The 13,294-nt window shown below is 47.9% G+C and overlaps 1 protein-coding gene across 2 annotated transcripts in view; it reads left to right on the forward strand.

Annotated features, from left to right (window-relative positions):
• Positions 1-9,233, forward strand: part of LOC105888976 (polyamine-modulated factor 1-binding protein 1) — a 141,953-nt gene extending 132,720 nt beyond the window's left edge. For both annotated transcript variants that reach the window (XM_031569522.1, XM_031569523.2), the window contains exons 32-38: positions 492-659; positions 834-896; positions 1,024-1,133; positions 1,230-1,304; positions 1,450-1,543; positions 1,786-1,856; positions 8,228-9,233. In XM_031569522.1, the coding sequence (XP_031425382.1) occupies positions 492-659; positions 834-896; positions 1,024-1,133; positions 1,230-1,304; positions 1,450-1,543; positions 1,786-1,856; positions 8,228-8,312 (666 nt within the window). In that variant the 3' untranslated portion in view covers positions 8,313-9,233. The remainder of the gene's footprint in view (positions 1-491; positions 660-833; positions 897-1,023; positions 1,134-1,229; positions 1,305-1,449; positions 1,544-1,785; positions 1,857-8,227) is intronic.
• Positions 9,234-13,294: the final 4,061 nt, after the last annotated feature.

Here is a 13,294-nt window from a genome sequence, read left to right on the forward strand (position 1 = left end):
ACACCACTTTAATTGCCCTTGCTTCTTTCATTACATTTATTGCCTCTCCTCTGCATTGCGTCGTAGCCGGCGCATCTGTAAAGGTCATTGTGTTGATGTCATCCCCCTGCGGTACCCCGCCGACAGAAGCTCCTGCTCAGAGCTGAATTAGCGGGAGAGCCCCTGGCCACCGCGCAATCAAGGCTGACGGCCTGCACAGAATACCTTATCTGGCACGCAGTCACTCCTCCTCCATCACAGATCCCAGATGAATATGGAGCACACAGAAATGGAGAGCAGTTGATGTATAGGTCACTACATTTCAGGCTTAGGGTGTTTTAGTGTTCTTTACATGGCTGATGTCATGTGCTTCAGTTAGGTGAAGGCCTCTTGTAAATGTGTTTCTCTGTTTGCAGGTCACACACATTGAGATAAGTACAGAATTAAACAGACACACATTTAATACCTTTGTGTATGTGTGTGTGTGTGCGTGTGTGTTTTGCTCGCTCCAGGTGCAGACGTATGAGGGGCGCGTGGCAGAGCTGAATGCCCAGCTGACGCGGGCTCAGCAGTGGGGCCAACAGCAGCTGGCAGCGCTGGAGGAACGGGAGGAGGAGGTGGTGGCACTGAAGGTGGAGGTGGCCTCCATCAGAGAGAACTACCACGCCACCTTAGCCCAGGTGCGTCACGCTGGCTCAGCCCGGGTATCTAGAACTAGAGGAGTTCTTATCTCCACACAAACCTCTGTTTAGGACACAGTGATCCAAAGGTTGATAGTGTATAAATTCAGTGTGTGCATATGTTTGTTTGTGTTTGTGTGTGTGCTTGCGTGCATGCATGTGTGTGTCTGACAGGTGGAGGCCTTGCGCTCTCAGATGGACTCCACTGAACAGAAGTACTTGACTGCTGTGTATGAGGTGAGGGACCAAAGTAAATAGTAGCAGCCACTCCATGTGACCTCTGAAGCAGCGAGGGTCCTCCTGTGTCCACTCTTAACCCTCTCTCTCTCTCTCTCTCCCTCTCTCCCTCTCTCTGCCCCCACAGGCGGAGGCACTGCGCCAGTCCCTGGGTGATGCTCGCTCCGACAGCACCCGCCTGCACCGCGAGAGCAAGCTGGTCGTCACCAACATCAACCAGTGGGTCAATGAACAGAAGTAAGCACATAGGTCCAGATTCAAACTAACAGCGTATAGCTGGTGCAGCTGTCATCAGTACTAATAACATTACCTTGTGATTGTGCTTACATGCAGACAATCCAATGAAAAAATGTCCCAAAAGATCAATGACCAGACCAAAACTATCATCGGTCTCACAGCAGAAAAGGAGTAAGTCACGCATCAATGTACAGTTTACATTTGTTGGAGATTGGAGGTTTGATATGGAGTCCTGTCAAAGTATAGTTTTATTAAGGCAGAGTATCATTGGTGTGTGTGTCCCTGTGTGTGTGTGTGTGTGTGTGTGTTCATGCAGTCACCTGCAGGAGACTGTGGAGAGCCTCCAGCAGGAGCTGAGGAGGCTGAAGGAAGAGCTGGATGAGAGGAGGATGGAGATGCACAGGCTTAAGGTGACGGCAGCCTCCTGAATCTACTGTCACCATCACAGCCAATCCACAGAATCACAGTGTACATTGAGGGGCTTGATTATTATGATGGTGACGGTAATGATAGTGATTAGCTTGGTCATTGTGAATATGGCGATGACAGTGTTGGATGATTACGAAGACAGTGATGACTGCAGACTGACAGCAGTGATGATGATGATGATGGTAATGACGTACTGACGATGAGGACTATTGATGTTTTCCAGGCTAAACAAGAGAGCATTGATGAACTCTCCAGTGCTGTAGGACGACATCCACATCCACTGCCCACAGCGGAGTGAGTAGTTCTTCACCATGTTTATGTACCGTAGTCTTTTATTCATAAGTTGCCTCACTCATGGGTCCAGTGAAGTCAGGTATCTGGACAAGACTCAGTGAATATCAATACTACCGCTGTGGAATCTGACATGTTCAAAGTGTTCATTCAAAGGAGGCTGAAACATCAATATTGGATGATAAATTATGAAAAAAAAAGAAATACTGTGAAATAGCTAACCCACATCACAAAGCAAAGGGACACGCGAGAGCCATTGGAAGTCATGTCAGGGGCACAGACAAGTGAAAAAACACCATCAAATCATGCAGTTGGGTTTAAAGGTGTCTCACTTGACCTCACACACACACACACACACACACACACACACACACACACACACATAAAATAATTATATAAAAGTGATTTTCTTTTCTGTCAGCTGTAGGGGGGTCTTGTCACAGGCACCGTCTGGTGTTCTGGGGCCTCTTGTGTGTACCTGAAGTGAGAGGAGAAATGTAGGTCATTAGCAACACTCAGTGCCATCACTGGCCCTGCTCGCGACTCAAAGTGGGGTGTTGTGTAACCGGAGAGAGCTTTATTGGATTGCATGCTTGTCTGGCGATGTTCTGGGATTTGCATAGTGTCTCTGTGACTAATGGGCCATGCTGGCCGGCCATAAAAATCAGAGAGCTGTGAGACAAGGGATGGAGAGAGTGATGGTGGGAAAGAGGGAGGGGGGAGGAGAAGGAGGGGAGATGGATGTTTTGATATTCCCCGAACGCAAAACAGGAGCTGCCACTCTTACCGCCCCCCCTCGTGCCTTCGGTGGTCTAGCACGTGGCGTCGCGGGACACTCCCAGCATCCTCCAGTTCCTCTGCCCTCACACTTCACTCTCACCTCCCAGAGGCCTGCTGTGTGCGTGGTCCAGGGGAGGGGTGCCTGTGTGAGCGGTCCTGCCACTCGCTGCTGGCCACCCATGTCAGGGGAGGCGGCGTCTAATAGCCGGCCTCCAGTCGATGTCTCACCAGCGCTTGTTAACACTGAAGATGCATTTGTGTATCGGAGCAGATAACTTCAGGGGTGACTGCTGTGGGAGAGAGAGCGACAGAGAGGAGGAGACACCCCATGCTGGACAAGTGTGTGTGTTTGGATGTGTGTGTGTGTGGGGGGGGGGGGGGGGGGGGAGGGGTCCCTGTGTGTGTGTCCATGTGTATGTATTTGACTCTGTTGGTGTTGGCGTGAGTGTGTATTTGTGTGTGTTCTAACCTCCTTTACTCCTAGGCTTCTGTCCATCAAACACATAGCACACTGCTCTGAGCCCTCCCCATTACGACTTTAATCCCAGACTCATCAGGCTGCTTCCAGAACTTTCCTCCTTTGCCCATTACCACAACTCCCATTTTTCAGATTGCCTGCGAATTTGATATCAGCTTCTTGTTCCCCCCCGCCACATCCTCGAACACGCCGTAAGACGCCAGAGGCCTCATTTCACCAGGCCAATCCTCTAGCTGAGCAGACGGACGTGTTTTTGTGGGCACAGGCATTTCCTCTTAATAACCCTCCAGATCCGCCTGGCCCAATACAAACAGGAGAAGGGGAGTGTGAGGGGGGGTGGGGAGAGAGGGGGTGAGGAGGGAACTGGAGGAGGAGGAGGCCCCTCGCTTGATTGGGTTCAGGGGAAATCAACCCAATCAGGTCTGGCCGTGTTGACCGCGCTGATGGGGAGGCTTTGGCAGCCGGCGATTGCATTCCACCCCGCTCCACTGTTTGTTCTGGTTTCCCAGCGCTAAGCTCCCATTATCGCTGGGCTACCAGCAGCGGAGTCGCACGGCCTCAGTTTAGCGAGCTTTTCTTCACTCCTCTCCTCCCTCTCTGCTGTCCCGCTCGCTCGCTCGCTCGCTCGCTCGCTCGCTCTGACATTTACATGCCAAGGTGTCTGCTGGCCGGCTGGAGTTAACTCCCTCCACACGGCTTTGCGGAGTTCAGTTGGAAAGTTTCACAGGGGGGGAAAGTTCACAGGAAGAGGCACTGGAGCAGTAGGAGTTTAATTGCCTCTGTAACTCAGAAATCACTAGTGGGTTTGTGTGTGTGTATGGTGTGTGTATGGTGTGTGTGTGTGGTGTGTGTGTGTGTGTGTGTGTGTGTGTGTATGAGCACATGTGACTTACATATTTTTTAGTGTTTGCATGCAATGCAGGCCTGTGTGTGACTCACTTACTCAGCTGCCAGCTGGTGTCCATGATCCACTCACTCCCAGACCGGTCATGTGCACAGGGGTAAGAGCGTGAACCATGTCTGATGTTTCAGGAGGTCCCAAAAGCCTGTCCCCAGTCCCCTTCTAAGTAAACTTCAAATTCATGGATTAGTAAGTGCAGGGCTTTAGTCCTTGCATGTACGTGTTTGTGTGCATATTTTAGTGTATGTGTGTGTCTGTGCTTATATGTTGCTTGTGTGTATGCCGTATTTTTGCGTGCATTCTCATGTGGGTTGTTTGTTTATTAATGGCATCTGGAGGTTTCCGTGTGTGTGTGTGTGTGTGTGTATTCCGGGCGGCTCCCTCCTCATGCATGGCTCCCCAGCTTTTATTAAGTGTCATTACCAGTGCTTTCAGCGCCCGGGCCAGCCACAGCCCCTCCAAATCTGCTGAGACCTCACAAGCACTCCATAGATATGTGAGCATGCATATGGATGGACTCCTGATCCCTCTTATCTCCCTCCGAGGAGCAGAATTAGGGCAGAGAGACAGAGAGAGAAACGAGGGGAAGAAAGGCAGGAGAAGAAGAAGAAGAAGGAGGGGGGCGGGCAGGCGGGCGGGCGGAAGGGTGCTGTGCAGTCATCTTTAATGGCAGGGCCAGAGAGCTATTAGTAAATGAAGGACAGTGGCGTTCATGCCTGATTTGTTGTCATAAATATGTAATAAAAGCCATATTTGTCTCTCCGTGGTGTATGTGCTGACTCCAAACTGGGCGGGCGGTCTCAAATAGGTGACGGTGATGTACCGTAATTTCCGGACTATTGAGCGCACCTGAATATAAGCCTCACCCACTGAATTTTTTAAATTTAATTATTTTTAACATAAATAAGCCGCACATGTCTATAAGCCGCAGGTGCCTACCGGTACATTGAAACAAATTAACTTTACACAGGCTAAAATGAATATCAAAAGTAATACAATAGTGATGCATATTATTAGTTTTGCCAGTTACGATAAGTGCACTGTTGCTTTAAGAGAGCACCGTTGCAAGAGTTAATCAGAAACTAGAACGTTAGACTGAAGACAGTGAGATAGAAGAAAGACGCTAAGTTTGAAACCAGTGAGCTAAAGAACTTGAAAAGACTGGATTTGTATTGTTGTAAACTGTTTTGAGTTGTGTTCTGTCTACGCCGGTAGACTGTGGTTATTTTGACATTAGTTAAGTTATTGAGATACTGAGAAATCGCGTGGCGCTAAGCATCCATGCTAGCATCCTAGCTCCACAAACCCACCGTAAACACAAAGCCACCGTATACAGTCACAGGTATCATAATCCATAAATTAGCCGCGTCGTTGTTTAAGCCGCGAGGTTCAAAGCGTGGGAAAAAAGTAGCGGCTTATAGTCCGGAAATTACGGTACTGTTCTTCTGCGCGGCGTGATACATTTTGGGTACGTCTTTTCTCTGGGCTACAGAATCCTCTTGTGCGGGTTGGTGGTTTTCTGATGGCGAGAAATAGAAATAGAACAGAGGCGTCGTTAGGATGCTCGTTTCATTAGCAATTTCACTTTCCGGCTCACTTGCCGCGTGCCCCCCTGATTGATGGAAAGCCAGCGATGTTTATTTGGATATCAGGGAATGAAATATTCATATTGTACGCTTTTCCAAGCAGAAGTTATCTAGATGCAGCGTAAATGGTACTCGGGATTAGATTTTCACAGCAGATTGCTGTTATTAAAGAGAAAGAAAGAGGGGGGTGGCTGGGAGACGGAGGGAATGGGCTGGGTGGGTTGGGGGGTTGTGAGCAGCCATCTTCCAGGGAGGCAATCTATTTCTTTTTTTTCTCTCTCTTCCCAAGCCGAGTCGGAATGGCCAAGCGGGCTCTTAATGCACTGAAGCAAAAGTGCTTGGGTCCGCAACCTTTCACGCCTTCACCTCCCCTTTACGTGATTGAATACTTAATGACTTTGACTTTCCAGAGAGAGAGAGAGAATGCCCAGGGCCTGCCCATGTTCGTGCCTGCCACACTTGTCTGCTTGTCTGCCACACACACACACACTCGCACACAGACACACACACATGCACACCTGCTTGCCTGTCTGTCTGGTTGCTGGCGTGGCCCTACATGGTTGGCCGCTGGCCCCCACTGCCCACTCGCTCTGACTCAACACTTGACCGCTGGTCTGCCGGCACTCTAGCTGACAGCGCAAGCCAGAAATCCAGCTCCCCTGACGATCTTTCTGACCCGCCAGCTTCTGAGACTTTTTTCCTGATGCCTGGCTCCATGAGATTTTTGACCTGTATATGGTTTTCATGTGTCCATTTCCTACACCTACCTTGTCTCTCTCTCTTATTTGCTAATATACAGTACATAGTCAAACAGCTTTCTGTCTCACACACATTTGGACACATTTACACATACCCATTCAACACAAGCAAATGCATATACTGCACATGCTTTCTCTGTCACACACCCACACTCCCTCTCTCTCTTTCTCACTAAGGCACACACACACACACACACTCTCTCTCTCTGTCTCTCTCTCTCTCTCGCTCTCTCTCTATCTCTGTCTCTCTCTCTCTTTCACACTCACTAAGGCCCACATACATACACACACACTATCTCTCTCTCTCTCTCTCTCTCTGTCTCTTTCATACTCACTAAGGCCCACATACACACTCACACACACTCTCTCTCTTTCCCTCTCTCTCTTTCTCACTAAGGTCCACATACACACTCACAGCCCCACACCTCATTAGCACATCCGGCGCTCTTCGCCGTGGCAGAATATGACCCTGTCTAATTGCGTGCCTATCGCTTGTGCACGCGCACTCGTTTGCTCCGCTCCGGCTGACATGGCGACTGCTTATTTATTCTCCTCGGGGCTCGTCTATCGCATTAGAATGATTGACTCATTTCATTCGACGCACATTTTCACCCCCGACGATTATTTGATCAGCCCACAGCCACCTAACACACACACACACACACACACACACACACACACACACACCGCACTCCCGCCCCCACATCTCGACTCTTGGTCCCACACTTGTTAAAAAGTTCTAATGCTAGACAGCCACTTTATTATTATTCACACCCCTCATTGTCTCTTCTGCTAATTACCCACACCGGAGTGTCTCTCGTTCTTTCTTTTTTTTTTTTCCTGTACGTGTCCGTGAGCCTGTTTGTCCCGGCGGAATTAAGTGGCTCGAAAGGGCATATATTAGCAATGCAGCCGGAATGGCCAACGAGCCAATTACGTATGCAAAGCCGCCGGATGCGGACAAAAACGACCATCTCGGGGAAAGAGGAGAGGACCACGTTAGCGCAGGAGGACCTCGGCTAAGTGAGCAGTGAGAGACAAACAGGAGAGAGAACTTTGGCATTCAGTTAGGGGAGAGGGCACGAGCAGGACTGGCAGTCAGGTGAGGCAGTGGCCCTGATGTTTGGACATGAATGCCGAGTGGGGCTGCTGCTCCAAAAGCCCATGACCAGGGGAGGGGAGGGGAGGGTTGGTTAATGGTGAACGTGCTGCTTGCCACTCAGCTGCTTCTTGGCTTGACCCTGACCCTCTTGACTCCCCCCTCCGCCACCCAACCCCTCACACAGCAGTCAGGTCAGTTGGGAGTCAGACTCTCCAGCCCTCAGGCACAGCTGCAGGGATAGGCAGAGCCAGAGCCTCCAGAGCCTCCAGAGCCTCCAGAGCCTCCAGAGCCTCAGCCAGGGATCCCCAGAGCAGGAGCCCGAGCCACGCTGGGACAGCAGGGCACACAGCAGTGGAGAGGAGGTCAGCTCAGGAGTGGTAGGTTAGAGCAGAGGGAAAATGCTCCTAATGGTAGGTCATGGCAGGGGAACGCAGGTTTGGGAGCGCTCAAGTATTTACAACACTCAAAGTGTAGGACAAATTAATGAGTATTTTAGGTGATAAATAAAATGCAGGTTATACTGGGCCTCTGTGGGTCAGTTGACATAATGCAGGGGCAAAATACAGCAATATCTGGGACCAATGGATCTAACATTAGACTGTAATTTTATTAACTCATAGTCTCAGCCAAACAATGCCAGAGGATGGCAGCAGCCCTAATATATATTAAGATGGCTTCCAGTACATCATTAGATATTCAATTAGATATAAGTCTGTAGTTGTGCCATGTATGTAATGTGACAGTCATCCACCCTTTCTGTTGGTCGCAGGCCGGGCCAGACCTGGAGAGGATTGGCGAGGGGTCGGAGGGAGCACACGAAGAAGAAGAAAGCCGTGGCCGCCAACCTCCCCTGAAGCTAACGGCAGCCCATCCCCCCGTGCCCTCCGTGCCCGGGTACACCTTTGCTGTGGAGGTGGCACGCAGGATGGCTCAGCGGGCCCTGGAGAAGAGGCCTCTGCTTACACTGCAGCGGGGCAGAGTGCTGCTCTGGAGTGGCAGACTCCCAGCCTGCTGTGGGGAAGGGCCTCCATCACTCTCTCTGGCAGACTACCGATGTGTCCTCTGAACTCACAGAAGATAACTGTGTGAGAATGAATGTACTGTAAATGTCATGTAGCCATACAAAAGATGTGGTTATTATCTTTTGAATTTATTTTGGGGACATATTTGTAATGGTACAGAATATTCTGGCGTGACCTTTTACCTTTGCAGATGTTTAAGTCTATTATGTGTGTCCATTTGTATGTGAGAATGATTCTGCAGATGTTGGTAAATGTTCTCATTCAGACCTGTAAGCTGAGAGATGCATCAGACATTGGCATTGTCACAGTATGCTTTATGGTCTATTTGAGCCATTGGTACAGGTTTATTATTTTATATTGAGTATTTAACACTGAGTGCTGAAGTTGTGTTGTTGAAGTTATACAATGCCAATAAAGGGCAGAATATATTTATTGAATTGGATCACCACTGTAACCTTCTTTGTTTAGTTTTGTTTTTTTATTCAGGTATTTTAACAGGGTCTTTTATTTTACCTTATTGTCTTTATTGTCAACAATTACTTTAAAAGATTCTAGAAAATGTGTGCCTTTTGCAGAGGGGGTAGCTGTCCTTGGATTGCCTTGGTTCTGTGTAATCACTGAAGTTGTGATAGTGTGAGTCTTACCGTAAGCCATAGTCATCACTGTGAATGAAAAGGATATGAAACATGATATGGCAGCATCAGAATGTATTCTAAAATTATTTAAGGAATAAAAAATGGTTTCCAAAGTGAATTGCTTGCGTGTCTCTGTAATCAGTGTCTAGATTAGTTCTATATGCTTGATGCTTGGTATGTTCTGATATAAACGATAAATAAAGAGTGAGAAATTGTGTTAAATAGGCAAATGCAATAGAAAGCTACATTATATATGCAGTCTATACCAGTTGTCCCTCTGAGCAGAGGCAAAGTATAGAACTAGAGGAAGTATCAACTAGTCTTTAAAGTAGCCTACACTGGTAGCCTTGATGGTTACAGACTATTTAACACAGCAGTGTTGCTGCCGTAGCCTGCGCTCACAAGCTCAACATTAACTTATGTGTGTATATATAACACCATGTCTTGCTCAAAGTATTTCCACTTGCATTTGCTAGAGAGCAAAACATAGTGCTGCATAATAATAGAATTGAAGGTGAGATAGTGTGTCTATGAAGTGGACCCATTTAAAATGAGCACACATTTTCATACCTATCATTGGAGCAGCTCATGAATTCCACCCACATTACATTTTTGTATTACATAAAAGCTTAAAGCCAGCTTAACGGTCATTTCCATATTGCACCATGATTAGCGGGAGTATTGGTGTTTAAGACTTGAAATTAAGAGCGGTGCTCGAAGGGCTTTAATGGGATGATTTCCCTCAAGTTGTGAAATGACAAAATGGGAAAACGGTATGTTTGCTCGTCATGCGGACTGAAATAGGATTTTTCTATCTTTAGCCTGCAGAGACGAAATAGTAATGACCAACATTAAGTTGATACCTGCATGTTTTTACTAAAACCTGTCCATCATTACAACAAAGAAAAATAGATGTTTTAAGAATAGTTTTCATGTATAAATGGAAATAATCCAGTAATCTCAGTGAACTATCCTACTTGTCTCCTTACACACAGTCGGTAGTGAACACAGGCACTGTTTGTCTGCCATGGCCCCACACTTGAGTGGTCATAGGTCATGTGTTCCCTGTGTTGATTTCCTGTAGCTGTTGACAGTGAAGTGATGCAGGAGTGGTTACAGTCAAAGGGATCGAGCTGTGGCTGTTTGCTCAGCCTCCCGCTCGGATTAATCCCTGCCTTTCAGGGTGAGGAGACCATCTCTTTCTGCTTTGGCGAAATCAATAGGCAACATTCTCTCTAGCAAAGCAGTCAATACCCCACACTTAAGGTGTCTGAGGAAACTAAAGAAGGCCAATAATTGTTATTAATGCCCAGGGCTTCCCCTAGCCTAGCCTTTAAGGCCACTTATAGTGTTCCACGCGTAACATCAACACAACTTGTGCTGTGGTGGCTCCGGTCATGGCACCTGTGCACGAAGACAGGATGCAAAAGTTGTGGACAAAAATACAACAACGTGGGCAGATTATAGGAGAAAAAAATAGTTCAGATTGTCCCCATTTTAATTGTGATGAATAGTCTGACAAGTAATTTCTCCAACTTGTCATTTTTATCTGTGCTGCTGTTAGTTATGCCTTTGATACAGTAGCACTTAATTATTGAACAATATCTGTCCCATGTGACTAATATGAAGGCCACGTTGTTCAGGCTGTGTGCTGACTAGAATATCAGACAGCATGGCAGATTAAAGTAATGATGGCTCTTGTTAATGCAGCCTTCTTTCCCTTTAATGAAGCCAGTTTATTTTGGTGTAAGGACGCGATGGCATTAATAAAAAAAGAGATGTGAGAACTTACCGGAACATAAGAGCACCGTTGTTCAAGAGGGATGCTTCTTTTAATTCTGCCTAGGCTGGAAAACATGATGAAGACAGCCTATGGAACGCAGCTCATCCATTATTTAAGCTGCATCAATTGAAGACTTGATGAAAGCGTAATCTAGTTTTTTTTTTGAAGATGCCATCATCTTCAGCTGGAGCTGTTTGTGCTGGCATGTTGTGCCTTGCAAACATATTCACTGTGTGAAGGTGACAGTATTGTTCCCAAGGTCATGTGCTGACTCGCCTAAAAGCTTTGCAGCGGTGCAATCATCATTAAATGGCAGAGAGAATATCCAATGGAAAACACTCACTCTGTCAGTGTTGAACACGTACACTGAGACTAAGACACCCCTCGAGAGCCACCCCAGGAATGGATTTTCCACCTGGGTGTATACCTTGGCTTTGTCCTTTTGCCAGCAAGCTCGTCATTTACTCCACGCTAGGGAATCCAAAACATTCATCTCTTTCTGTTCTCTACTGAAAGCCACAAGCAGGGTTAAGGAATGATGCTGGGCTCAGTGTGTGTGTGTAGGTTGGTTACATTCTTCTCCTGATTCAATCAAGCGAAGGCCATCCCCAGCAGGGCCCGGGGAAGAGGAGACGGCTCAAGTTAAGTTTCCACCGGGGCCTGCTGTGCCTCACACGCAGCCTTGGATGTAATTGGGTCCCAGAAGGCTCTTCATTATGGCGGGGGGTTAGGAGGTAACAAACAGAGGGTCTGTGTGTGTGTGTGTGTGTGTGTGTGTGTGTGTGTGTGTGTGTGTGTGTGTGTGTGTGTGTGTGTGTGTCGGGGCAGGGGTGTACGGGGGTTGAGGAATGCCCCCGCATTGCACCGCCACTCACCGCCACAGCCAGCTTCCCAGGCACCGTCACAGCCCTGGAGTTAATTAAAAGAGTAGTTGATGCACTGTTTTCCTCATCAATCTTGTGCTCTTATTGCGTTTGTAATGACAGCAGGCCCTGTCCCTCACTGCTGAGACAAGGGGGCAAGGAGGATTGGGGTGGGGGGAGAGGAGGAAGAAAAGACAGTGAGGGACATCAAGGGGCTACGTCTCCAATAAACCTCCAACCACCTGTCAGTGGCCAAGACATGACAACATGCCTCTCTTGTCTCTCCCCGCTCGTGGTCTCGGAGAAGGGGGGGCGGTGCGTGGGTGCGGTTAACCTTGCCGCATGACGAGCAGCTCCTCAAACGCCCCATCCCCGAGTCCTGCACCGCTGCTGCTGAGGAGGAGGAAGCCCACGGGCAGATAGCTGTGGTTTTATTATTAAGCCCGGACGGCCAGAATCGCAGCCACTTGCAGGCCGCCTTTTTTAATTCCCTTCATCATCGCAAAGACCTTCAAGCTGAAATCTCCCGTAAAGGTGACGGCCGCCTCTGTCATTCACGCGGGGGATTTTCAAATGTCAGCCAGAACCAGAGATTTGTCTCATTAAAACCGCCGGATGACCACCCCAGTCTTACCCCTCCTTTTTCTCTCTCTGTCAGAAGAGAGGACCTGAGAAAAGAAGAACTGAGAGGAAACATTTATAATCATCTCTGCTGGCACAAAGACCTTTGGGATCCAGAGGAACAAGGATAAATGTAAAGTTGAGCTGTTCTAGAAATCAGAGCTGTTCTAATTTAGGGGGCATCTTTGTCTGGATGCACACACAGCCTTAATAGCACAAATGGCAGAGAAAGTGCGAGTAACAAATTGTCTTTTCTTTTGCACAAACAGCCGTGATAGCCCGTGCTCCATTACTTTGGACACCCCAAGCAGTCCAATAAAATTGCAGCATTGTGTGTGATTTGGTCCATTAATGTTGTTTAAGCCATTCTTCAAAAACACCCTAAAAGTTGTTTCTTTGGAAGCAAGACGCTAAGCTTTTAGAGGCTTGATCGATTTCACACAAGGCTCGAGATGTGCATTTTGCAAAAGTGCAGGTTTGTCCAATTTGTTCACCTGTGTACCTACAGGAACACTTAAGTAAACTTCAGTGCAGCTTTGGCTGTCTGTACGTCAGTGAAGGAGGGGGGGCAATGTAATATAATTTCAACAAGCCAACCAACTAAACCAGTTACTTGGAATCCAATTCTTACCATTCTCAGGGACTAATCCTGACCTGAAGACAAAACACAAGAGTGAAAATCTCCCCAAATCCTCAGCACATGTGCGGTGACTGGGCCTCAGGAAAGCACACGTGCAGTGACTGGGCCTCAGGAAAGCACACGTGCAGTGACTGGGCCTCAGGTAAGCATTTGCAGAGGAGCAAAGGACACGGCTCTGTTTGGCCAAGGAGGGTGATCCATCATAATTATAATTAGAAAGTGTCACCTCACCTTTCTGCCCCATCAGTGTCTGATTAAATATTCTCTGCCTG

The sequence above is a fragment of the Clupea harengus genome, chromosome 6 (assembly GCF_900700415.2).
Source record: "Clupea harengus chromosome 6, Ch_v2.0.2, whole genome shotgun sequence".
In the NCBI taxonomy this organism is placed as follows: Eukaryota; Metazoa; Chordata; class Actinopteri; order Clupeiformes; family Clupeidae; genus Clupea; species Clupea harengus.